General features: G+C 52.3%; 1 protein-coding gene across 1 annotated transcript in view; it reads left to right on the top strand.

Annotated features, from left to right (window-relative positions):
- MROH7 (maestro heat like repeat family member 7) overlaps window positions 1-22743 on the top strand; it is a 43288-nt gene extending 20545 nt beyond the window's left edge. The window contains exons 12-22 of the mRNA XM_045895415.2: window positions 781-919; window positions 3966-4156; window positions 8608-8745; window positions 9820-9934; window positions 14569-14709; window positions 15385-15564; window positions 16148-16303; window positions 16579-16701; window positions 19770-19872; window positions 21903-21965; window positions 22499-22743. Of these exons, the coding sequence (XP_045751371.1) occupies window positions 781-919; window positions 3966-4156; window positions 8608-8745; window positions 9820-9934; window positions 14569-14709; window positions 15385-15564; window positions 16148-16303; window positions 16579-16701; window positions 19770-19872; window positions 21903-21965; window positions 22499-22743 (1594 nt within the window). The remainder of the gene's footprint in view (window positions 1-780; window positions 920-3965; window positions 4157-8607; window positions 8746-9819; window positions 9935-14568; window positions 14710-15384; window positions 15565-16147; window positions 16304-16578; window positions 16702-19769; window positions 19873-21902; window positions 21966-22498) is intronic.
- The last annotated feature ends 1363 nt before the right edge of the window (window positions 22744-24106 follow it).

Raw genomic sequence — 24106 nt, 5'->3', positions numbered from 1 at the left:
TGTTGCCTAGCAACATAGTTGACATACTATCTTTATCAGGTTTCCAGGGGAACAGAGTTAGCAAGTTAATGGAAGTTTCAAATGCTCAGGCGGAGGGGCAAGGGGTTCCGTTAACCCTTTCGTGCACCACTGGCCTCTCAGTGCTCTCAGTTCCGCACAGTCGATAGGAATGCCCACAGGCTGGGGCCGGCTGGCCCAGAGGCTTTCCCCTGCCTGGAGTACTGCCTTGTATGGGGACAGGTGCAGGCACTCCTTGATATTATGTGACAAATGTAAGGTCCAGGCCCCAAAGGGCCCCCTGCTATAGAGGAATGACCACCGGCTTTGAAGGCACCAGACCTGGTCACTTCCTGACTCTGCAGCTCATTAGCTGTGATGTCTTGGACTAATGATTTCACCTCTCTGAGCCTCAACTCCGCATCTGTAAAATGGGAATAATAACCCACCTTGAGGGTCATTTGAGAGTTCAGTGAACTTGAATGTCTTGAATATCTTGTTCACATCTATACGCCCAGAGATTTGCCTAGTGCCTGGGGTAGAGCAGATGCTCCATATTTGCTGAATAAATTGTGTATAAAGCACATGGCATGATACCTGGGAAATAGGGTTTTCAATAATTGTTAGCCCCCTGCCTCTTAGAGAGTGTCTTCTGGACCATTGCTCACTGGCACACATGGAATTTTGATGGCATCTTCCCTTCTGCTTCCCCAAACCACTGGGAGGCAGGGTGGCCCCAGCACCCTGGTCCCCACTAACCATCTCCACCCCCCTGCCCCCCAGCAATGGCGCAGAGATGTGGAGGCAGCTGATCCTGCGCAAGCCCAGCTGTGATGTCCGAGACCTCCTGGACCTGCTCCTGACCAGCCTGAAGGAGAAGCCCTTCACCAAGAAGGGCCGGGCCTCCATCGTGCCCCTCGCGGTGAGCACCCGCCTCGCCTACCCCCTGGCTGCCCTGTCCTGCGCTCCCTGTCTTCCCCTCCTGCGGAGCTCAGCATGCCCAGCTTCTAGTGCCCTGCTCTGCCAGGGACTAGTCATGTGGCTTGGGCTCTTGTCTCCGGGCTCTTGTTTCTGACCCACTGGATGCCACGGTGCTACTGCTTACAGGGAAGGGGGCAGTCCGGGAGGGGGACTCACAGACCTGGGTCTGAGAACAGGCTTGGCTACGGGTACTAGTTTGTGACCTAAGCAAGTCACTTCTCCTCTCTGAGGCTCAGCCCCTGCGTCTATAAATGGAATGATAATGAGGAGATTTGGCTTATGTGGTGGTCGTGAAGATAAAATGAGGTACCTCATTCATTCATTTAGTGACGGAACATGTTTACGTGCTCTCTGCTAGGCTCTGAGCTGAGCCCTGGGAACACAGAGGGAAAGGCGGTTCTGACTGCAGGAAGGTGACTGGGTAGAGGGACAGATTTCTCTCTGCCTCTGTCACTGTCATCCTGGCCCTAGCCAGCTGGATAATACCCCTGCTCATCTCCCTGCTTCCACTCCAGCCCCTCCAACCTGTACCACAGCCAAAAAATCTTTGAGAATGCACATCTGCTCTTCTCAATCCCCTCAATGGCTTCCCATTCCCCTTGAGAATAACACAGTGTTCCTACCTGTGTTGCAAGGTCCTGAGCCCCTCTCGGGCCTTACCACACTCCATGGTCCCTCTTACTTGCATGGCTCCAGCCTTGTTCTTTGTCAGAAATTCATACACACCATGCTCTCTCTGTCACAGGGCCTTTGCACATGTAGTTCCCTCTCTTGACTGCTCTCCGCTAACCTAACTTCTACTCATCCCTCAGCTCTTGACTCAAGCATCACCTCCTCAGGGAAGCCCTCTCTTATCTCCCTGACATGATCAAATCTGTGCATATTACACTCTGCTTCACATACTTTATCTTGGAGGAGTTTACCCCAGTTGTGATTTGATTTGACACCAATTTGTGGGGTCATTTGAGTAATCTGTGAGATGCATGGATTCAGTGCCTGAGCCTCTTTTGCTCACCGTGATATCCTCAATGTCTGACATATACCGGACACATAGTAGATGCTCAAAAAAAGTTTTGTTGGACTGATTTACTTATTCAACAGCATTAATTGAGCACCTACTATGTGCCAGGCAAGCTCATGAATTCTGGGGATTCAGCAGAGAGCAAGACATTCGGGTGGAGGGAAGCGAATAAAGGCGGGTGGGGGCATGGGTGGTAATAGGTTTACAGAGGAGGACACTTACTCAGTTACATCCCAGGCCTTAGCTAAGGTCACAGAGCTAGTGAGTGGTGGGGTCAGGGCTCAAGCCCAGATCTCCCACTTCTGAATCCTGTGCTTCACCACTGGGTCTCTCTGCCTCTCTCCCCCAGCACTGAGGTCTACAAATAAGGCATGAGCCTCCATTCTTTCCCTGATTTGGTCATTCATCCTCTCCTCTCTCAATCAGTGTGTGTTAGTGTATTCTTGAGTCACTCATTTGTGCTTTTGTTCAAGTACAGTTTGAGCATAGATACAGCCCGGACTAATTTTTATCTCATGGTGTTGATAAACAATGTGAGCAAGACTGAGCCAAGAGCAGAGCCCTATGGCACATCACTAGAGACTTTTCTCTACAGCACAGACTGTGTTTTTTGGATACAATCATTATCTTTGGTTTACTGAAAAACGTAAAGGCTTTGAGTCCAAGAGGTTCATCTTAGCTCTGCCACTGCCTCACTATATAATCTCAGTCAATCACTTCCCCCTCTCTAGCCTTGGTGTTTTGATCTGTAAAATGGGCGGTAATGAGTCCTGCCTTGTCTATCTTCCCTTTTCAGAAGAGTGAAATAGTGTGTGTGAAAGGGCTGTAAAGTATAAATAACTGCCATTCATCATTCTCATCCAGCCTTCATTGTGTCACTTATTTCCCTGGGAACATGCTGTGGGCTCTGTCACTTCACAGTCAAATGCTCTTCCCTTGGGCCAGCAGCATGGGAGCACAGATCTTGGTCACTTCTTTGTAAAGCATTCTCACCTCTCCCCTCATTCACTCTCCACCACACCTGTGGGGCTGGTAGGACGAGGACCATTGACGCCCCTTGACAGGATGAATGACTCTGAAGCCCAAAGAGGGCCAGGGAGTGGTGGGGCCAGAATGAGCTATCCAATCTCGTGACCCCAGCTCATCATCTCCCCCGCCCCCCACCCCTGCATTGTCCTCCTGCCAGTTAGAGAGGCCTTGGTGGGCGGGGCGGGAGGCAGGCCCAGGCCAGGACCAGAGATGAATGGCAGGTGGAGAGGTTGGACGGTGAGCACGTAGGGTCCCAGGGAGCATGGTGGGCCAAAAGCCAATAAAGCCAAGTTCCCGGGACTTGGGACAGCTGGTGTGGGGAGTCGTGGAGAGAAAAGGCAGGGAGTGATCAGTAGGCATGGAGTGCCAGAGTCCAGGGCTGGGCCTCCCTGGCTCCCACTCAAGGCTGGGATTTGTTTCTCTTGGTTGCTGGGCACCAGGGGAGGCAGTGAGGGCGGCCTGGTTTAATGGCCCAAAGTGAGGGGACAACTGGTGCCCCATCATGGTCTCCGTGCCAGTGTTATGAATGAGGAAGAGGCAGGGCATGTGGAAGCTGGTGTCTGAAAGCCAGGGTTCCAGTCCCAGCTCTGCTCCCAAGGGCCAGGTGACCAGGGCTAAGTGCTTTCACCCCTCTGAGCGCGTCTCCTCACCTGCGCAATGGGATCAAGACTCCACCTCACAAAAGGTGGGAGAGGAGCCCTCCATCTAATTCTTCCAGGGTTGTGTCAACACAAAGAGGCAGGCCATTGTTCTGTTGTAGGGCTCACCCACAGAGCCAGGAGTTGGGGTGCGGTGGCGGGGCGGGGGGCACGGTGTGGGGAGATCTGGGCTCTACCAGTTTGAGCCAGAGAAGAGCAAAGATCCAGGTCCAGCCTTCTAGAGAAGCAGCCTGGGCCCCTGCCAGGAGCCTCCAGCCAGCCCCCTGCTCTGCCCCCAGGCAGCCAGCGGCCTGTGTGAGCTCCTGTCGGTCAACAGCTGCGTGGGCCGCGTGAGGCGCATTTACCCCCAGCTGCTCCTGGCCCTGCTCATTCAGGTCCATTACCACATCGGTCTCCACCTGCCTAGCCGCATGGCTTTCCGCAAGGACGCCAAGAAGGACACTCAGCCTTCCCTCTTCGTACCCGTGCGGTATGTCCTGCTGTCCCTGGCTGGGGGAGGGCCACGAAGCAAGGGCCCTTCCTAAAATCTTGAGGGCAGTCAACCGGTAGAAATTAGCTTTGGGACTAAAAGAGAGAACAGTAGCACATTTTTAGGAGAGCCAATAATTTGCACAATAGCTACTTGGTGTGTGTGTCAGGCCTGCCTGGTGCTGGACAACAGCAATGAATCAGCCTTCCCCCAAGGAGCTCACAATTTCACGTTTCCTCCTCCCTCCCTAGACATATTAATTTGTATTAGATTTGTATCCAAGGTCCACCTTTTATTATTTATTTTTTATTATGCTCAGCCACTGTATAGTACGTAATTAGTTTTTTAAAAAATATTTTATTATTTATTTGACAGAGAGAGACACAGTGAGAGAGGGAACACAAGCAGGGGGAGTGGGAGAGGGAGAAGCAGGCTTCCTGCTGAGCAGGGAGCCCGATGCGGGGCTCGATCCCAGGACCCCGGGATCATGACCTGAGCCGAAGGCAGCCGCTTAACGACTGAGCCACCCAGGCACCCCCGTAATTAGTTTTTGATGTAGTGTTCAGTGACTCATTAGCTAAGTATAACACCCAGTGCTCATCACAACACGTGCCCTCCTCAATACTCCTCACCCTGTTACGCCCTCCCCCGCCCCACCCTCTGAGACCCTCAGATTGTTTCCCGGGGTCCATAGTCTCTCATGGTTCATCTCCCTCTCTGATTTCTCCCCCTTTGGATTTCCCTCCCTTCCCCTATGGTCCTCTGTGCTATTGTTTATGTTTCACATATGAGTGAAACCATATGATAATTGACTTTCTCTGCTTGACTTATTTCACTTAGCATAATCCCCTCCAGTTCCATCCATGTCAGTGCAAATGGTGGGTATTCATCGTTTCTGATGGCTGAGTAATATTCCATTGTATATAAGTATCACATCTTTGTTATCCATTCATCTGTTGAAGGGCATCTTGGCTCCTTCCACAGTTTGGCTATTGTGGACATTGCTGCTATGAACATTGGGGTGTGTGTGCCCCTTATTTTCCCTACAACTGTATCTATGGGGTAAATACCTAGTAGTGTAATTGCTGGGTCGTAGGGTAGCTCTATTCTTAACATCTTGAGGAACCTCCATACTGTCTTCCAGAGTGGCTGTACCAACTCGCATTCCCACCAACAGTGTAAGAGGGTTCCCCTTTCTCCACATCCTCGCCAACATTTGTTGTTTCATTTTGTTAATTTTTGCCATTCTAACTGGGATAAGGTGGTATCTCATTGTGGTTTTGATTTGTATTTTCCTGGTGGCTAGTGATGTTGAGGATTTTTTCATGTGCCTGTTAGCCATTTGTATGTCTTCTTTGAAGAAGTGTCTGTTCATGTTTTCTGCCAATTTTTTGACTGGGTTATTAGTTTTTGACTGTTGAATTTGAGAAGTTCTTTATAGATCTTGGATATCAGCCCTTTATCTGTAATGTCGTTTACAAATATCTTCTCCCATTCCATGGGCTGCCTCTTTGTTTTGTTAACTGTTTCCTTTGCTGTGCAGAAGCTTTTTATCTCGATGAAGTCCCAAAAGTTCACTTTTGCTTTTGTTTCACTTGCCTTTGGAGACCTGTCTTGAAAGAAGTTACTATAGCCGATGTCGAAGAGGTTACTGCCTATATTCTCCTCTAGGATTTTGATGGATTCCTGTCTCACATTGAGGTCTTTTATTTTATTATTTTATTTTTTAAGTGGACTCCATGCTGGGCTTGAACTCACGACCCTGAGATCATGACCTGAGCTGAGATAAAGAGTCAGATGCTTAACTGACTGAGCCATCCAGGCGCCCCTCACCATTTTATTTTTAATTATTAACCCGTATAGATAATATATGCACATGGGTAAAAATCTCAGAAGGCATTAAAAGTGAGTCTCCTTTCCTCTCCTTACCCAGTGAGCCTCCCCAGAACAACCAGGTTCTTTCATACCCTTCCACAGGTGGTTGATATAGAGATAAGCACACGTTTCTGTTTCTATTTTTACACCAATAGTAGCGTACTTTAGTTACACACTTTTGCTTTTAGCTTATACTATATCTTAGGAGAACATACATATAGAGCCGCCTCATTATTTTTAACAGCCACATATTATCTCTCTGAGTGGAATTCCAATGTACCATAATTTATTTAGCCAGGATCCTCTTGGTTTAGGTACTTTGCACTTACAGACAAAGCTGCAGTGAGTTCGTTTATATGTCTTTATGCACACATGTGATTGTACAATGTAAGACAAATTCCTGAAAGGAGACTGGGCTCACTGAAGGGTTTCTGCATTTTAATAGTGAGCTGGGACAGGGATATGTGGTAGAAAATATTCTTGACCAGTGAATGATGAAGGGGAAAATGGAGTACCCCTTCAAGCACCCAGTTTGCCACATGGCCTCCCCCAGAGGTCACTGCATCAGGAGGGTGTGAGAATGGCCGTCTGCCACACCTTGGCCAGCACAGTGGAACAGAAGATATTTTTATCTTCACTGATCTGAAAGTTGAAAAAAAAAATGCTGTCATTTTAGTTTGATTTTCTCTTATTATGATTGAGGTTGAGGTTGAAATACCCTTCCTGTTTTCTTTTTTTAAAGATTTTATTTATTCGAGAGGGAGAGAGCGAGTGCACACGTTAGCGGGGGAGGAGCAGAGGGGGATGCAGAGGGAGAGAGAGAATCTCAAGCAGACTTTGTGCTGAGCATGAAGCCCCATGCGGGGCTCCATCTTACCACCCTGAGATCATGACCTGAGCCAAAACCAAGAATGGGATGCTTAACCATCTGAGCCACTCAGTGCCCCTGTGTTTCCTTTTCTGTGAGCAACATTTGCTCAATTTTATATAGGACTGTTGAGATTTTTTTGGTGTTAATTTCTAAGAGCTTTTTATATATTAATATAAATATATATAACATATATATTTACATATATATGTTAACTCTTTGTCACGTGTATTCCACTTAACTGGTAACTATTTTATGGTCTTTGCCATTCAGAAGGTTTAAGTTTGTATGCAGTCGAGTTTCTCAGTCTTTTCTTCTTTGGCTTCTATTGTGTGGGATGCTCAGGGAGGCACACTTGGAGGGGCTGAGGGCAAGCAGTTGCAAGGCTGGGCTTGAAGTCAGAACATCTCAGATTTGGGTGCTGGTTCCATCATTTGGGCTTTGTCCTTTGGGTAAACCACTTTAACCTCTTGGAAGCCTGGTGTGCTTGCCCATGAAATGGGGTAAGTGATTCCTGCCCCACAGGTATGTTGTAAGGACCAAATAGGACCCCGCCTCCCAGTGGGACACCCCGTACCAAGGCCATGGCACCACCTCTGACTCCCCTGGCGCTTGTGAGGGTGGAGAAGCTTGCAGAGTGGCCGTTTGGGGGAGCCATAGGGCCTGCACCACACCCATAACCTTCCTCCCCACACTGTCACCTCCGCCTTTTTACAAAGCAGCGCAGACCTTGTCTGGGGCTCTAGAGGTGTATCTCTGGGAGTGGGGTGGGGAGGAAGGAAGATGGGGAGGGTCATTTGTGTTAAACTTTGGAGCCCAATCAAGGAAATGGTGGAAGAGTGGAGTGACCTAACTAGGAATGATGCGGCACTGTGTCCAAAAGCTTTAGCCCGATTCCGAGTTCCTCAGCTGCACACACCGGGAGCGGGTGGGTGAGGTCTGGGTAAAAGCTGCGACTCTCTGAAACCTCTAAGTCACGTCACTGCCTGTGAGTTCCTGAGCCCAGAGCTGTCCCCAAGCCAGGTGGTGAGAAGGTGACCGGCTGCCCCTGGAGATGGGGACACACTGGGAGAGGAGGGTGGTCAAGTCACAGAGGAGAACATTACACAGGTGGCTCATTTGGTCTTAGTTAAAGGTGCTGATGCTTGACATGGAAGGTAGAACCTTCCTTCTCCTAATGAAAACATGTAAATCTTAGCTTAGCTATTCAGCCAGTTTTTGCGGGGAAGGGAATAGGTGGGGGAAGGGAGAGTCGGGGAGGGCAAGCTCCAGGCTCTTAGGGTGGGCAACACCTGGAGCCTGCCTCCCTCTCTCCCTCCCTGGGTCTTTGAGACGTATGCTGTCAGTTACAGTCCTGGACCAGCAAAGTCAGACACACACACACACACACGCACGCACGCACGCCCCGGGGTGCTGGGGAGGCCTGGCTCCAACCTCTCCCTCCAGGGAAAGAGACTCAGGAGAAAAGGGAGGATGAAGCACCATTTGGCAGAATTTTGCCTCTGTTGACTCTCTTTCTCAAAGCCAATAATAATTTTTTAAAAGCCGCTTTTGGTGGATACACCGATGACTGCTACCTCATGATCAGCCCGGCCCAGAGAAGCTTGTCTGTCCAGATGGGAGCTGGCCAGATGGGAGGCTGGCTGGAGGGAGGCCCGGCCCGCAGGGGGGCAGGGGGCATGAGGTCTCAGCCCCCTCATCTCGGCAGCTGGATGGTTAAAGTGGTGAAAACCCTGCTGCTGAGGATGGGCTGCTCGTATGAGGCCACCTTTCTGGAGGACCAGGGCGGCTGGGAACTCCTGGAGCAGGCGGACAACCACCACCGGGGAGTGTCCCTGCTGGCCAGGTGAGGCTGGGACAGCAGGGCGCAGAGGGTAGGCGGGGGGAGAGATTTGGTTTGCATCTCTCTCTGGGCAAGACCTTTCCCTCAGTCCATCACCTCTTCTAAGCGGCGGGGTATGGTCTACCTCGGTGGGTGGCCGCACCCTCTGTGGGCACTAACTGTGGCCGGGACAGTGCTGGCAACTGCAGGGCACTTAGCTTCCCTACGTATGGGGGACTGTATGGGGACCTTAGTTCCTACACTCATAGAGACATGGGGGCATAGCCGAGTAGTTCAGTGTGGCCTTGGGGCTGGTCGGCCTGTGTCCGAGTCCCAGCCCACCACCTCTCAGCTGTGTGACCCAGGGCAAGTTCTTGCCCCTCTCTGTGTCTCAGTTTTCCCCTCAGTCATGTGGAAATAATAATAGGACCCATCTCCAGGGTTTAGGATGAGGGTTAAAGTACTTTAAACAGCCCCTGGTATATGGGAAGGGCTCAGCACAGGTTAGCTTTCACAGGTTATGCTGACTGGTGGGGCAGGGATTATCAGCCCACATTTTGCACAGCAGGATGCCAAGGTCCAGAGAGGGACAGCTGTGTATCAAAGGTCACACAGCCAGGAAGTGGCAATGCTGGGAGATGACCTGCTGACCCAGACCGGGGTCTTCCCTCGCCCCCATACACAGCCTCCCATGGGGTTGGGAAGGGGCACCTCAATTCTGATGATGTGGCTCCTGCAGGAACAGTCTGTTCCTTAACCTTGCACCCTGAGTGCCCAGGATGGTGCTGTCCCCAGGGGTCTCAGGACACAATTGCATTTATTGAGCACCTACTATGCTCTAGGCATTGTGCAAAGAGCTGTATGCTCTGCGCTCTTGGGCAAGCTTTTCCACTCAGCCTCAGGTTCCCCATCTGTAAAACAAAGCAGTTAAACTAGATGGCCTCTGAGGTCCTGTCCAGGTGAGAAATCCTGGAAACCCAGGAACCCCGGTGCCTCTGACTTGCTCAGACTTTAGGGTATCAGGCCAGGCCCTCCTACCCCCTAGCAGGTCCCCTGGGGCTGGAGAGCCTGAGGCTGCTCACCCTTCCTCACCCCCAGGGCCATGGTTCACTACTCGTGTCAGGAGCTGTGCCGCATCCTCTACCTGCTCATCCCGCTCCTGGAGCGAGGCGATGAAAAGCACAAGATCACTGCCACCGCCTTCTACGTGGAGGTACTGAGCGGGCAGCGGGCCCTGGGCAAGGCTCCTCCCGGCCTCCCCGAGCACACACCTCAGTTCACATTACCGGTCATTTCTCCTGTGCGAACAGTACTTAAAAATGGAGAGTTTGGGATCTTCCATTTGCTCCTCCTCTCTCCACCCCTTCACCCCATTCTGCTCTTTCCGGACTCCCCCCGTGCCCGGGCAAGCCCCAACCTTTGCTGGGCACTGCCATGTGCTGAGTGCCAGACTAGAGATACAAGGTTGGAGGTACAAATATGAAATTGACTCTGCCCAGCCCTCAAGGAATTCTCAGTGTGACAGGGAAGCCCGAGGATGTCCCAATTATGAAATGGGGTGCCATGGAGTTACTTGTGCTCTGATGGGGACAGTCCACGCTGTGGTGGGAGAACAGGAGACTTGTGGTGGTGGTGGTGGTGGGAGCATCAGGGAGGGCTTCCTAGAGGAAGTGACATCTAAGCTGAGTTGAGTGTGTGGAGGGTACTAGGGGGTGCTGGGAGAGATGAATCAGGAGGTTGGTTAGGGTCAGACCCAGAAGAGGAGACCCACCAGCAATAATAGCTGAGCAGTTACTATCTTCCAGGCACGTTCTTAGAGTTTTACCCATATTGATTCATTTAATCCTCATAATAATCCTATGATGCAGATGCCATTTCATCCCCCATTTTAGAGGAGGAAACTGAGGCACAGATTTAAATCCATTTTCCAAGGCCACACAGCTCATAAGTGGCAGACTCAGGATTCAAACCCAGACTCTTGGGTTCTCAAACCCACTCTCTCCCTCCCTGCCTCTCTCTCTTTAGTTTAGAAAGAATCATGGTAAAATACACATAACGTAAAAGTTACCATTTTCGCCAAGGTTAAGTGTACGTCCAGGGGCATGACGTACGCTCACACCGCCCGTGCAGCTGGCAACACCAACCACAGAACTGTTCATCTTCCTTCCCCAGTGCAGCCTCCGCCTCAAACTGAAACTGTCTCATGAAATACTACCTCCCCAGGGGGCCTCTGCAGCCCCTGGCGACAAGCATTCTACGTTGTCGCTATGAGCTTGCCATTGCAGGTTTCACTGAAGCCGAATCATGCAATGTGTCCTTTTGTGTCTGGCTTATTTCACTCAACATCATGTCTTCAAGGTTTGTGTATGTTGTTAACAGGGCTCAGAATTTCATTCTTTTTTTTTTTTTTTTTAAAGATTTTATTTATTTATTTGACAGAGAGAGAGATAGCTAGAGCAGGAACACAAGCAGGGGGGGGTGTGAGAGGGAGAAGCAGGCTTCCCGTCGAGCAGGGAGACCGATGCGGGGCTTGATCCCGGGACTCTGGGATCGTGACCTGAGCCGAAGGCAGACGCTTAACGACTGAGCCACCCAGGCACCCAGAATTTCATTCTTTTTTAAGGCTGCGTAATACTTCCTTGTATGTATCTACCACACTTGGTCCGTTCACCTGTCCGTGGACCCTTGTAAAGCCCACTCTCCTAACTGCCACCCGTGCTGTCTCATGTGACCTGCTGGTTGTCGTGCTGGGGTCTGCGCCATCATCAGGGTCTGCAGTGCGGTTCAGAGGTAGGAGGCTCACTTTCTGCTTGGAGAGTAGAAGGTCAAGGAAGGCTTCCTGGAGGAGGTGCCATCTGAGCTGGGCCTTGACAGGTGAGTAAAGTTTGCTAGATGGACAGGAGGCAGCATGGCCTCCAGGCATTTCCTGCATCTTTTCTGCCTGTCCAGCTGGACTGTGAGTCTGGGGAGGGGGGACCATGTCGTGTTGGCATTGCATCCCCAACCCCAGCCCTGAAAGCTCCCCAAGTAGGCGGATGGATGAGTGAGTGCCCTGATGAACACTTGGCCTGGCCCTGCAGGCACCAGTAGAATGTGTCACTTCCGGCAGGGCAAACTAGGGGCATGCTCAAGGAGTCCAGAGAGATTCCGACTAGGTCTGCCCGACTGGATCCTCATTTCCAGTCAGCCACTTCTCTCTTAAGTCTGTGAGTGGCTACCACTTGTGGTTCTTGGGGGGATGGTGGTGGTGGCACCTTGCCAGGCCTCAGGGGACACTCCCATGTCCACCCCAAGGTCAGGGGCGCTAGGCTTAACCTTTCCCGAACATTCCCCAGGGAACTCTGAGCAGTGGCCCTGCTCCCTGGAGCAAGTATCCTCAGCCAGGTTCAGTCCTTCTCCCGCGCCCCAGAAGAGGTGGGCTGCTCTCCGCCAGAGCCAGGCCCGCCAAGTCACTGCGGCACCTTGACGTAGCTCACATATCCCGCCCCGGCCTCCCCTGTCACCTACGCTGTGATCGTCTATGTGTGGGCTTGCTGCTCCCAACGGCAGGGGAACTCAAGGGAGCTGTGTGACCTCAAGTCCCGGAACCTGCCTGTGCCTCAGTTTCCTCATTTGCAATATGGGGATAATGAATTGCCCATCTCATAGGGTTTTTTTTTTTTTTTAAGATTTTATTTATTTATTTGAGAGAGAGAATGAGATAGAGAGCGCATGGGGGGGAGGGTCAGAGGGAGAAGCAGACTCCCTGCCGAGCAGGGAGCCCGATGCGGGACTCGATCCAGGGACTCCAGGATCATGACCTGAGCCGAAGGCAGTCGCTTAACCAACTGAGCCACCCAGGCGCCCCTCATAGGGTTTTTTTAATAGAGAGCACTAGAGAACTCATGCAAGTGGGGGGAGGGGCAGAGGGGGAGAGAGAGAGGAAGAGAATCTCCAGTAGACTCCCAGGTGAGTTTGGCGCCCCACTCGGGGCTCGATCCCACGATCCTGAGATCATGACCTGAGCTGAAATCAGGAGCCAGACGCTTAACCGACTGAGCCACCCAGGCGCCCCACGGGTTTTGATGAGGATTAAATGAGTTTACGTAAAACTCTTAGGATAGTGCCTGCATCTAGGAAGCATCGTCTGTGAGTCAGCTGTATTGCTATTATTATTATTATTGATTATCATCAGTACTCTTCTCTACATCTCTAGTGTGCAGGCCGGAAACTGGTGCCGAGCGGGCCTGGGTACCAGTTGTGTGGCTGGGCAGAGCGAGGGCAGTGGGTGGAGCCTCTCCTCTACTGCCTCCTCCCCCTCTGGGCCACCGCCCTGCCCCTCTGTCCGGCCCTCTCTCCTTGTCCTACTGACTCGGGGTCTCAGTAGTCACAGTAGCGGTAAGGCCAGGGAATGGATGAGAGAAGTGTTTATGAGGATGACCAGGGAGGAACTGAAGACGAGTTGGCTGCTGCGGGTGGGAGGGTGGCGGGGAGGGGAAGGAGATGGGGGTGATGCCTGATTGAGGCTAGGACAACAGAGGGGTGGTGGTGCTAGACCTGGCAATGGGAACACAGGAGGAAGGGCAGTTCTAAGGAGGAAAGGAACTGAATTTCATGTTGGACCTGAACTCTTACACCAAAAGTGTCCCCTAAGCACACGCTCTCCCCCAGAGCTTGTAACAGGTAACAGGAACCCAGGGAGTAACGGTCAGTGTTTGTCCTTAAGGAAGCCCCGGGGGGATGCAGGAGGCAGATGCATTAAGCAGATAGGAGCACTCAGGTTTCCATGTTCAGGGCTCCCAGGGGCCCAGAGAAGGAGGCAATCCACCCTGGTGAGGTGAGGTCTGGGGGCATTGTCAAAAACAGCTTCAAGGGGGGCCGAGTTTTAGATGGAGCCATGCAAGGTGAGTTGGGGCTGGCGTGGAGGTGGGCGCCTTTGCAGAAGGGCATCCTGCCAGCACAGAGAGCACAGAACAGCCTGGATCATTCCACAAGCAATGGGCAGCTTGGTTAGAAGCTGGTTGGTGGTAAGAGTGTGGGCTATAGGGTGGACATGGAGTGAATGAGGCCCCAGAGGCAAGCTGGGCCCAATGGCGAGAGGCAGTGGGGGGCACGGGGGCTCTGAGCTAGAGGGTGACGTGTTCAGCCTTGCTATGAGGTGGTGATGGACATCGGGTGGTGATGGACATCGGGCAGAGATGTCTGGCAAACTGTTGGTTTTCCAAGTCGGAAGCTCCGGACAGCGGCACAGACTAGAGACAGTGACTAGGGTGTTACATGCCCGGGGACAGCAGTTAAAGTCCTGAGCAGAGGAGCTCATTGAGGACAGTGGGCAGAGGGAAGCCAGGCAGAGAGGACAGAGTTCAGCGTCACCAACACTGACAGCTGGGTGGGGACAGGAGTGAGTGGCTGTCATAACTAAACCAGTGCCATCCAATATGATAGCCACAAGCCACATGGGGCCTATTCGGCCCCCGAAATGTGTCTGTCTGAATTGAAATGTGTTTTAAGTTTAAAATTCACACCACATTTCAGACTTGGTTCAAGAAATTTTTTTCACAGAGTGTAAAATATATTAATAATGTTTATATTGATTATGTGTTGAAATGATAATACTTTGGATATACTGGGTCAAGTAAGAGGCATTACTAACATTAATTTCACCTATTTCTTTTTTGCCTTTTTAATGTGGCTCCTGGAAAATTTAAACTTAATGCACGTGGCTTGCGTCGGACAGCACTAACCAGATAGCCATCATTCATGCCCCACACTCAGCCCCTGGTCATCCAGTGAGCACTACCGGTGCATGGGGAGACGGGGGGCTGCCCTGCCCCTTGGCTCAGGGAGTAATTCCTGTTACTCCCGCAGCTTCTGCAGATGGAGCAGGTGCGGCGGATCCCGGAGGAGTACTCTCTTGGGCGGATGGTAGAAGGCCTGAACCACCAGGACCCCATCATGAAGGTGCTGTCCATCCGAGGCCTGGTCATCTTGGCCCGCAGGACTGAGAAGGTGAGCAGAGGGCAGAGGAGAGCCCGGCCCAGCCAGGCCCTGAGCTGGAGGAAGGAGGGAGCCTGGCCATCACTGACTCTCAGATGCTGGAATCCCTGTCTCTCCCTGCCTCAGTTGCCCCATCTGTAAAGTGGATAGCCTTTAATGATTCCCTATACACTTTATTCTTTTTGAAATATTTTCTACTCCAGTTTTTTTCCACAGTAACCCTGAGGGCAGTATGTCTAGGAGGGGTTGGGGATGGCAGTAATTATTCCTATTTTATAGATAGGAAACTGAGGCCCAGATTGTTGGTACATCTTAACATTTTAAAAAAGTGCTTTGTTTTCCTCTACCAGGCACTGTTGTGGCTCATGGTATAGAGGGATGAAGGGACAGGATGTAGACTCAGAAAGCTAACTAGCAATGCAGGTCCTCTACCGAGTGCCAACAAGGGGTGGCAACAAAGGGCCTCAGGTGTCCAGACCCGGAAGGAGTCAGTGAGGCCAAAGAGGACTTTGGGGACAACAAGAGCTTGAGCAAGGGCATTCCAGGCAGGTGGGATGGCATAACCAAAGGCCTTGGAGGCAGCACGTGCTCCACCAAGTTCAACTTAGTGAATCAGAGGCTGGGTCTCCCACCTGTCAGCCCCTACTGTCAGATAGGAGCCCGCATCCCAATGGTCCTGCCCCACAGAATGCCAAGGTGCAGGCCCTCCTACCCTCTATGGTGAAGGGCCTGAAGAGCATGGACGGGCGGCTGGTGGTGGAGGCGGCCCACAACCTCAAGACCATCTTCAAGGGGCAGGACCGGAAGCTGACGGACAGCTCCGTCTATGTGGAGATGCTGCAGATCCTGCTGCCACATTTCAGCGACGTAAGGGATCCCACGGTGGGGCGAGGGTGCGAGGGTTGGGGGGCAGCCCATGGAGGGTAGTTCTTGACTACTCTGGGGGCTGCTATAGATCCAGTGGCCTGCTGAGGCAGGGCAGAGCGGAGTCAGCCCCAGGGGAAGGGGCACCTTGTTCCAACTGGCCCATGTCTTTTGCACCGAGAAAGATCCTTCTCTAATCAGTTCTCGCAGAGAGAGCTCTTTTGTAATCAGGTCTCGCCAGACAACTTGCCTCATTGCAATTGGCCCACCTAGAGGGGGGCACGTGTTTTTGATGCTTCCAGAGGCGGGCATTTTCCCACTTGGCACTAAGGCACCTTTTAGGTTAGCAGGGGGCCCTGGCTGGGGAGAGCGGGCAGAAGTCCAGAGCTAGGCTCCAGTGAGGGAGGCGCTGGCCCCAGATCAGCCCCACCCGGTGGCCTCCACCCTGCTCCATCTCTGTGTGTCTTGTGCCTGGAGGGTCCCCCAGAATGAGTGGGAGGAAGGCCGCATGCCTCCATGTGGGGCTCAGAGGCCCAGGCAGCCCCTTGGAGGAGGGAGCATGCCTGAGCCTCGGGGTCTGCCCCAGTCTCGAGAGGACGTGCGCTCCTCCTGCATCAACCTGTACGGCAAGGTGGTCCAGAAGCTGCGGTCGCCCTGCACCCCAGCCGTGGAAGAGCAGCTGATCAGCACCTTGGTGCCCCTGCTGCTGATCATGCAAGAGGGCAACGCCAAGGTGAGCCAGGTGAGTGTGTGTAGGCAGCGGGCCCTGTGGCTGAGCCTCCCTTTATGGAAACCAAGCCAGAATCACTAACCATCCATTATGGACAAGCCTGTGTTCCAAAGGCACCATGTCAGAATTCCTCCTCAAAATGGACAACTTCACTTGTGCCTTTCAAATAGGAATTGATTTTTCTAGAATTCAGTTTCACAACCCCCCCCCCCCTTTTTTTTTCTGGAAGATGTTCTGGCTGTCCTGGAATTCCCCATCTCTGGTATTGTCTTCCTATTGGTCCCCAGAAATGTATAAAGACCCTGTTCCGCTGTTCTTGCATCATGGCATGGGAATTGCCAAAAAGAGCTTATAGCCGGAAGTCCTGGGACAACCAGCCGCAGACGGTGGCCAAAATATGCAAGTACCTTGTGAGTGCTTTCAAGACCACAGTGGTTCCCGACGAGCGTGTTGGAGGTGGGCAAAGCTCTCCCCTTTCCTCTTCCTTCTTTTTGCACAAGCATCCTGACCGGCAATTGCACTATTACCCACACGTTGTTGGCTCCTAGACGTTCATCTGCATTTCTGGCTTCTCACTTCTGGTGTCCCTCTCCGGTGGCTTACCGGACACCTCCCCCCTGACCCACACACGCTTCAAGCTCGACATACCTCTTCTGAGCTGATGGCCTTCCCATTTCAATTCTGCTCTGTCCCTCTAGATCCCCAAAGCAGAAACCTAGAATTACCCTAGACTCCATCTCCCCCACCTTCCACAATCGATCAATCTGAAATATCCTAAACATCTCCGCATCTGTTTTCTTTCGCTTCCTGTCCCCACGGTCCTTGCCCTTAGTTCAGGGCGCAGATGTCTCCCAGCTGGGCTGTGGATCCAGCCACCTCCGGCTCTCTCTGCCTTGAACCTCATCTCTTCCGATCCCATTCCCACTCGGGCCACCAGAGCAGTCTGCTTCAAACACGAGTCTGTCTGTGTTATTTCCCTGTTTCAGGAGCTTCACTGATTCCCTGTTCTGCATCAGCATTTCCCAGGGTATATTCTCTGTGACACCCACCCCACAGGAAATGCCCCACAGGGGAGAAAAGAGGCTCTAAGATGAATAAGTTGGGGAAACACTGCCTCGCCATCTTCCTCTTGGGGGTTTTCAATCCCTTCGGCTCACTAAAGGCTCTGAGGTGGTCTGTACTGAGATGTTCCATGGTTGTTGATCCATGGTTTCCCAAACTTATTTAACCACCAAACCCCCTTTCTAGGTAACACGTAAGGGCATCCTGAGGTAGGAGCAAGCCACCTGTACTCCATGGAATGCACACTGCAGGATGCAGCCCAGTCCCTCTGCACACCATTTGGGAAGCTTTGTTCTAAGTTCCACCTACCTACCCTGCTGTCACAGGCGCCCCAAGACGCAGACTCAGGGATAGAGATTAGCATGCAGGAGGTTTATTTGGGCACGGCCTTGGGATCGACACCTGTGGAAGGGAGGGCAGGGACAGGAGGAGAGGTCAAGCTGCAGTGTAGCTTTGGGGGAGGTCTCAGCCACCGCTGCAGTGAGATCCCCCACATTTGGGGCCAGGTCTTTACACCCCCGTGTCCATTTGTTACTGGATGCCAGCCACCCTGGGAAAGGGATGTGACCTTGGGTCGGCAGTTCTCTTCCTCGGAGGCAGTCCCCAGTGTTGGGGGAGAAATCCTTCACACCAAAGGGAGACCTGGGTGGGGCATGCCAGCACCCCCCACAGCAATCTAACGAAAATATGCAGAGTCACAGATGGTTCCTAGGATTAAGAAAAGGGCTGGACACCACCACTATCAGTAATGCTCAAAACCTCTGCAGTCCAGGGTCTAATAGTATTCCCGTCATTTCATGAGGGAAGAAGAGGCCTAGAGGCGGTGTTTGGCCAGGGCGCTAATTCAAATACCTCCAGCGACCAGGGAACGGGTGGAAAATGATCACGGGTGACACAGAAGTGGTGGGACCTCTGGCAACATGGAGGCCAGGCCCTGTTGAAAGCATGAGTGGGTGATCCTGCTCACGGTGCAGGCCGCTCTTGCCAGCAACTCTGCTTTCACAAGAAAAGCTAGAGACCCAGATTTTTATAAGACATTAATTAGCAATCAATTTAGCTTGTTGAAAACACTGTGCTGGTCACTGCTCTGCCAACTCTTCATGGTTTGTGGGCTGTCGGCTTGTGACCTCTGTGTTAGGCCCTTCTAGAGTCTCTGTTTTGGCTCTTCCAGCATCAACAGATTTGTTCATGTGAAGGTCAACTTCTAGCCTGAGCTTTAAGGAGGGGGGCAGTAACCCATTAATTAATTAATTAATTAATTCATCCATCCCTCCCTCCCTCCATCCATCCATCCATCCAGTGCTTTCTGGGCAGCTCTGCCACACCAAGCTTTGTGTCCAGGAAGCTGTGGACTCGGAGTTGAGTGAGCTGGCCCCTTCTCTTGGGGGAGCTCTGGATCTGGTGGGGGAGATAGGTATAAATAATCACAGCACAATGTCATAGGTGACATGACAAGGGCTGTGCAAGATGCTGCAGAAACGTGAAGAGTGGTGAGAGCCGCTCTGCCTGAGAGTTGTGAAAGGCTTCAGGGAAGGGGTGGCTTCTGAGCTGAGCCTCAAGGGATGAGAGGGATCCATCAGATGAAGAGAGGGGGAGGGGCACTCCAATAGGGAGCAATCGCTTGTACCAGGCACAGAGCTGGGGAGAGCCGGGCCACATCCTGGCACTGGAGCAGAGTGTGCATACTAGGTAGAGGCATTGGTGGAAACTGAGGCAGGGGAGCATGATCATGAAGGCTTTGATGCCAGGCCCAGAGTTTACTCCCTGACATGCAGATTGTCAACAGGAGAGCAATCATATCAGATTCTTCTTCATCTCCCTCCACAGCCTCTTAGCAGAATGCCTGCCCCCTAGTTTCTACTTGATCAAACTCATTGTGAACACCACCGTCAGACTATTTTGCCCAAAACATTGCTTTGCCATTGCTCTATCAAGAATGGATTCTGGCTTCCTACTTTCTGATGCATAAGTAAGCCTTATTCCTATCTGGCTTTTAAGGACTTTTAAGACCTCTCTAACTCTCTAATTTATTCTTCACTGCACTGTAACTTGAATTCTTCACCCCCATCAGACCTGTCTCCTTATCCATCATGTCCCTTGCATGCCATGTCCATTCTCACTTGGCTGGACTTCTTATTTTAGAACTTTATTTCGACTTGCAGCAGGGGGTGGACTGGAAGAGGATACACTCAAGGCAGGAAGACCATGGAAAGGATTGTTGCAATCCACTAAGAGAAGATGAGGCCTGGCCTCCGGGGACCTCAGGCAGAGGCCAGGATGGGTGGCAGAGAAGTTTAGGAGGCGAGGAGCCAGGGCTCGGCTGCCTGACAGGGTCGCCATTCCTAGCTTTGGGAAGGGTGGATGGGCGATTAGTCCCTCCGAGGGCCAGCACTCTTGGGCTTTCTCTTTGTCCCAGGTGACTACACACCAAGACAGCACCTTCACATTCCTCAGCCAGAGCCTGGAGTATGCCAAGAATTCCCGGGCCTCCCTCCGGAAGTACTCAGTCATGTTCATAGGTAACCTGGCAGAACTAGTTTTGCTGCTGGGACTCTGCCTGACCTCCATTTTGCTTCCTCCCCTTGGAAAGAAGCTGCCAGTCCTTCTGGCACCTGGGAAATGCCTCCCTTGGGTTCAAGGCTTGGCCAGCAGACAGTCATGGTGCAAATTAGAAAGGTCTTCCCTCCTCTAAAATCCCTGCTTGGGAACTGGGCCACAGGGTGGATCCAGCCTGGAGTCCTTGTGCAGGTCACAACCTTGGCAACTGTACACAGCGGAACTGCTGCTTCCTGCCCACCCCTCCCACCGCTAATACAGCATGCTCCAGGCCCAGCGGGAGCCTACCATTGACTGTGTCAGGAGGGGCCAAGCTGTGCAGTAGAAAGAGTGAAGTAGAATCTCAGCTCCATGATCCCCTTTCCATGTGACCCCAACCGAGTCATTTACTGCCACTGAGCCTGTTTCCTCACCTGTAAAATGGGGATTAAGTCCTGTTTCACAGATCAGATGAGAATATTTTTTAAAAATGTGAAGCCTGGCTAGTCAAGGTACTCCCTCAACGTAGCTCACTCCACATTTCCCATAATCCCAACCTCTGCCTTTCTGGGGAAAAAAACAACTAGATTCCCCTCACTCAGAATCCTCCACTCTAGCCCAGAGCCTTCTGATGGCATGTGGGAATATCTCCTCCCAGCTACTGCCCTCCCCTCCCCCAAATAACCACATGCTCTTCACCAGGCCCAAGAGACCCCACTGCCCAGGAGCTTGGAGAGGATGACCTTCCCATTCCCCACTTTGAAAAGCGATGCTTCTTTTGGTTCCTTTCCTCAATTCACTTGTGGTTTTCATCGGTCCAGTCACCCATGCACCCACTCACTTGTTCAGGTAGCAAACGTTGCTTAATGCTCCACTCTGTGTCGGGCACCGTGCCTAGTCTAGAGAAACAGAGAACCCTTCCAGAGGTGATGTGGATGGCAGGGGTGGGGGTGGGGCACGTGTGCTGTTAACATGATCCAGGCAGGGACAGAGGAGCAATGCCCAGGACCGGGGGCATCCCTCAGACTGTGGGGGCCTGCTCAGAGGCAGCTTCTCACACAGAGTGACATTATTCCCTAGACGCTGACTTCTCTAAATCGTGCTCCATTTAATCACATCTAAAAATGTTAGCGTTTAACCCTTTGATTTCTCATCTCTTGTGCGTTCGTGAAACCCTGAAGAAAGTTATGAACGCTTTCGCTAGAAAAATGCATACATGCATACAATTGTGTGTGTGATTTAAGATCCTCAGAGACTGCCCTTCCCACTTGCCCACCTCGAGTGCATCTAAGCGGGAGACCTCAGGTCTGGTGGGAGCGGTTCATAGGTCACAAGGTATATCACAGTATATACAGATGAAGGGAAACTCAGGTGCTCTGAGAACCCATAGAGGCACCTAACCGAGTTTGGGTGCAGGGTCAGGAAGGATTTCCTGGAGAAGTAATTATGTTAAGCTGAATAGTCAAGGATAAATAGGAATGAGCCCGGCAGAGAAATGTGGGAAGGGCCTAACAGCAGGCCACATTCAAGGACCTGCAGGTGCTTTGGGAACCAGGCATGCAGGCAGGGAGCGGGGGAGGGCTGGACAATGTGGCCAAGGAGCAGAGTCTCAGGCCTTCCAGGGCCGCACCAACCACCTGCCTGGAAGGTATGCGAGGCACTGTGTCCTTCGCATGAATGCTGCTCAAACTACCTGAAGAAGGGGGGCAGCTGAGGCAGCACTTCCCCGAGTCTCAGATCAGGACACTGAGGGCCAGCCTGGGTAAGGGACCACTGTCAGAGTCAGCTGCAGCCCAGATCCTGTCCCTGTCCTGGTGCCATCCCTGCCCTCTGGACCCGCCACCTCTCCCAGGACCCCTCGTAGAGAATCTGTCCCAGGGTCAAAACGAAGTTCTTTTATGTCCTCATTCGTGGGACTCAAGAAGGGTGGGAGAGTTTCTCTTAGGAGGTCTGGTCTGAGGGTGGGGGTCAGAGTCAGGAGGTGGATGCACTAACCTCTTGGATTACACTCAAGGGTCCCTGGTCCCCTGCATGGAGAGCATAATGACAGAAGACCATCTGAATGAAGTTAAAGCAGGTAAGTCATACCCTACGTCTTTGAGATCTCAGGGGGCTGGTGAGAGAATGAGTGGGCTCACAGTGGGTGACAGGAAACAGAAGAGATAGGTCTCGAAGCAAGTGGCTTCAGCTCAGCCCAGCTGTGCTAGTCTTTATCCACAGTGAGTAGTGTTAAGGGGTCACCAAGACACACAATACACAGCCCCACCTTAGGGGAGTTTACAGTCTAGGAAACCAGACTAGAAAATAAGCCCAAAACCATTTCGTGCAGGGCGAATAGTTCAGACTCTTACTGGGGCAGATTAATTTTGTAACTGGGGAAACGGATGGGAGCCTGAGGCTGGAGCAGTCCCAGAAGGCTTCCTGAAGGAGGCAGTTTTGATTCAGGCTTTGAAAAGCAGTAACGGTTTGAAGAGCTGGGAGGAAGGTAAGATGAGGGGACGCTGAGCAGAGTGCCTGAGCCAACACACAGAAGTGAGAAGGAATGATGAGTGTGAGACCTATGTGGGGACCTGGTCTTAACAAGCGGCCTTTCCCCTCCCCGTGACCCAGCTCTGGAAAACCTGAGACACGACCCAGAAGCATCAGTGTGCATCTACGCGGCCCAGGCCCAGGACCACATCCTGGCCAGCTGCTGGCGGAACTCCTGGCCACTACCGCACGGGGACTCGTGGGTATGCGACCCGGCCACCACGCACCGCTGGAGCCCCAGCTGTGAGAACCTGCCCACTTCCCACCAGCGGCGCTCCTGGATCATGCAGGCCCTGGGCTCCTGGAAGATGTCCTTGAAGCAGTGATGTCCCTGAGCCCCCAGCCCTCCTCAGGGGTGGCCAAGGCCACAGTCATGCCCCTATAAATGCCACGTGGCTTACCTCTCCCTGTGAGTGTTTCCTCATGGGAGGCGCTGTGGCTCTGTGCGACTCATCGGCAAGATGAGCGTGGCCTTCACTGTTGACTCGGTCAACATCTACAGACTCACACAGGCTGTTTTGTCCACATTTTATAGGTGAGGAAGCCATGCTCTGAGAGGTGAAGTGGCTTCCTCATGGCCACAGAGCAAGTCTCCTGCCTGCCTCAGTGTCCCCTCCCCCACAGGGAGGGTAGAAGAACAAAGGGGGATGGTGATTGGAGTGGCTTTAGGGGAAGGAAAAGGAGAGACTCTCCCACCCCATGACATCGGCACATCCTGGAGCCCTGACCTCTGAGTCCCACTCTTGGGTCTCTGCTCGGAGATTGGCTGTCTCTCATTCGGGTTACATTCACTGAGCACCTAACCTGGACCAGGCCTGCTCTGGGTGCTGGAGGAGAACAAGACCAGTCCCAGGCCCTGGTAATTCATACTCTGAAGCAGGGCTTCTCAAAAGGGGTGATTTTGACCTGTGGGGAATATTTGGCAATATCTGGAGACATTTTTCGTTGTTGGATGGAGCCCAGAGACGCTGCTAAACATCCTACAGTGCACAGGACAGGCCCCACAGTGAAGAATTATCCATCCCAAATGGTCGAAAGTGCTGAGGTTGAGACACTTTGGTCTAATGGAAGTATCAGAGACATGGAAAGACACCAACACCCTAGTGCGGTGATGAAGGAACTCATGGGAGCTGTGAAGTCCAAAGGATGTACATAGGCCAGCAGGGAGTTGGGGTGTCAGGGAAGGCTTCCCAGAGACAAGACCCCCCATTAGGGGCTTGGAAAGATGACCACATGGTGGGCGTATATGGAGGAGAGCAAGGCACACAGGACCGAGGACCAACTGCTGATACGTAGGTTCAGTGGATCCTAGAGTGTGTGTGGGGGGAGATCAGGGCCAGGGCCAGGTCCCTAAGGCCTTGGAGGCTGTGTGAAGGAGGGAGACTTCAGGGAGCAGCAGGAAGGCATGGTGTGGTGGTAAGCCAGGGAGAGATGTGTGCAAATATTGGCTTTAGAAAGCTGCTTCCTCTAGAGGATCAGGAACCCCACAGACACGGCTGGTGGGAGGGCGGATGGCTGCAGCTCTCTGGACACGAATCTGTCACTGTTCAGTGGTACTAAGTTTATGCATGCTGTCACCTGGCAATTCCACTCATGAGCACACACCTTGGAGCTCGTCCCACAGGTCCGTAAAAGAGACGTGTGAGGAAGTCTCCTGCAGCATTATTTGTACTGCCTGGGAGAGGAGGC

This window comes from Mirounga angustirostris, unplaced genomic scaffold (genome assembly GCF_029215605.1).
Source record: "Mirounga angustirostris isolate CCGP_5_RB_7025 unplaced genomic scaffold, mMirAng1.0.hap1 SCAF_4, whole genome shotgun sequence".
NCBI classification, from domain to species: Eukaryota; Metazoa; Chordata; class Mammalia; order Carnivora; family Phocidae; genus Mirounga; species Mirounga angustirostris.
Note: the sequence above shows the minus strand (reverse complement) of the source record. Positions and strands in the feature narration are given on the sequence as shown.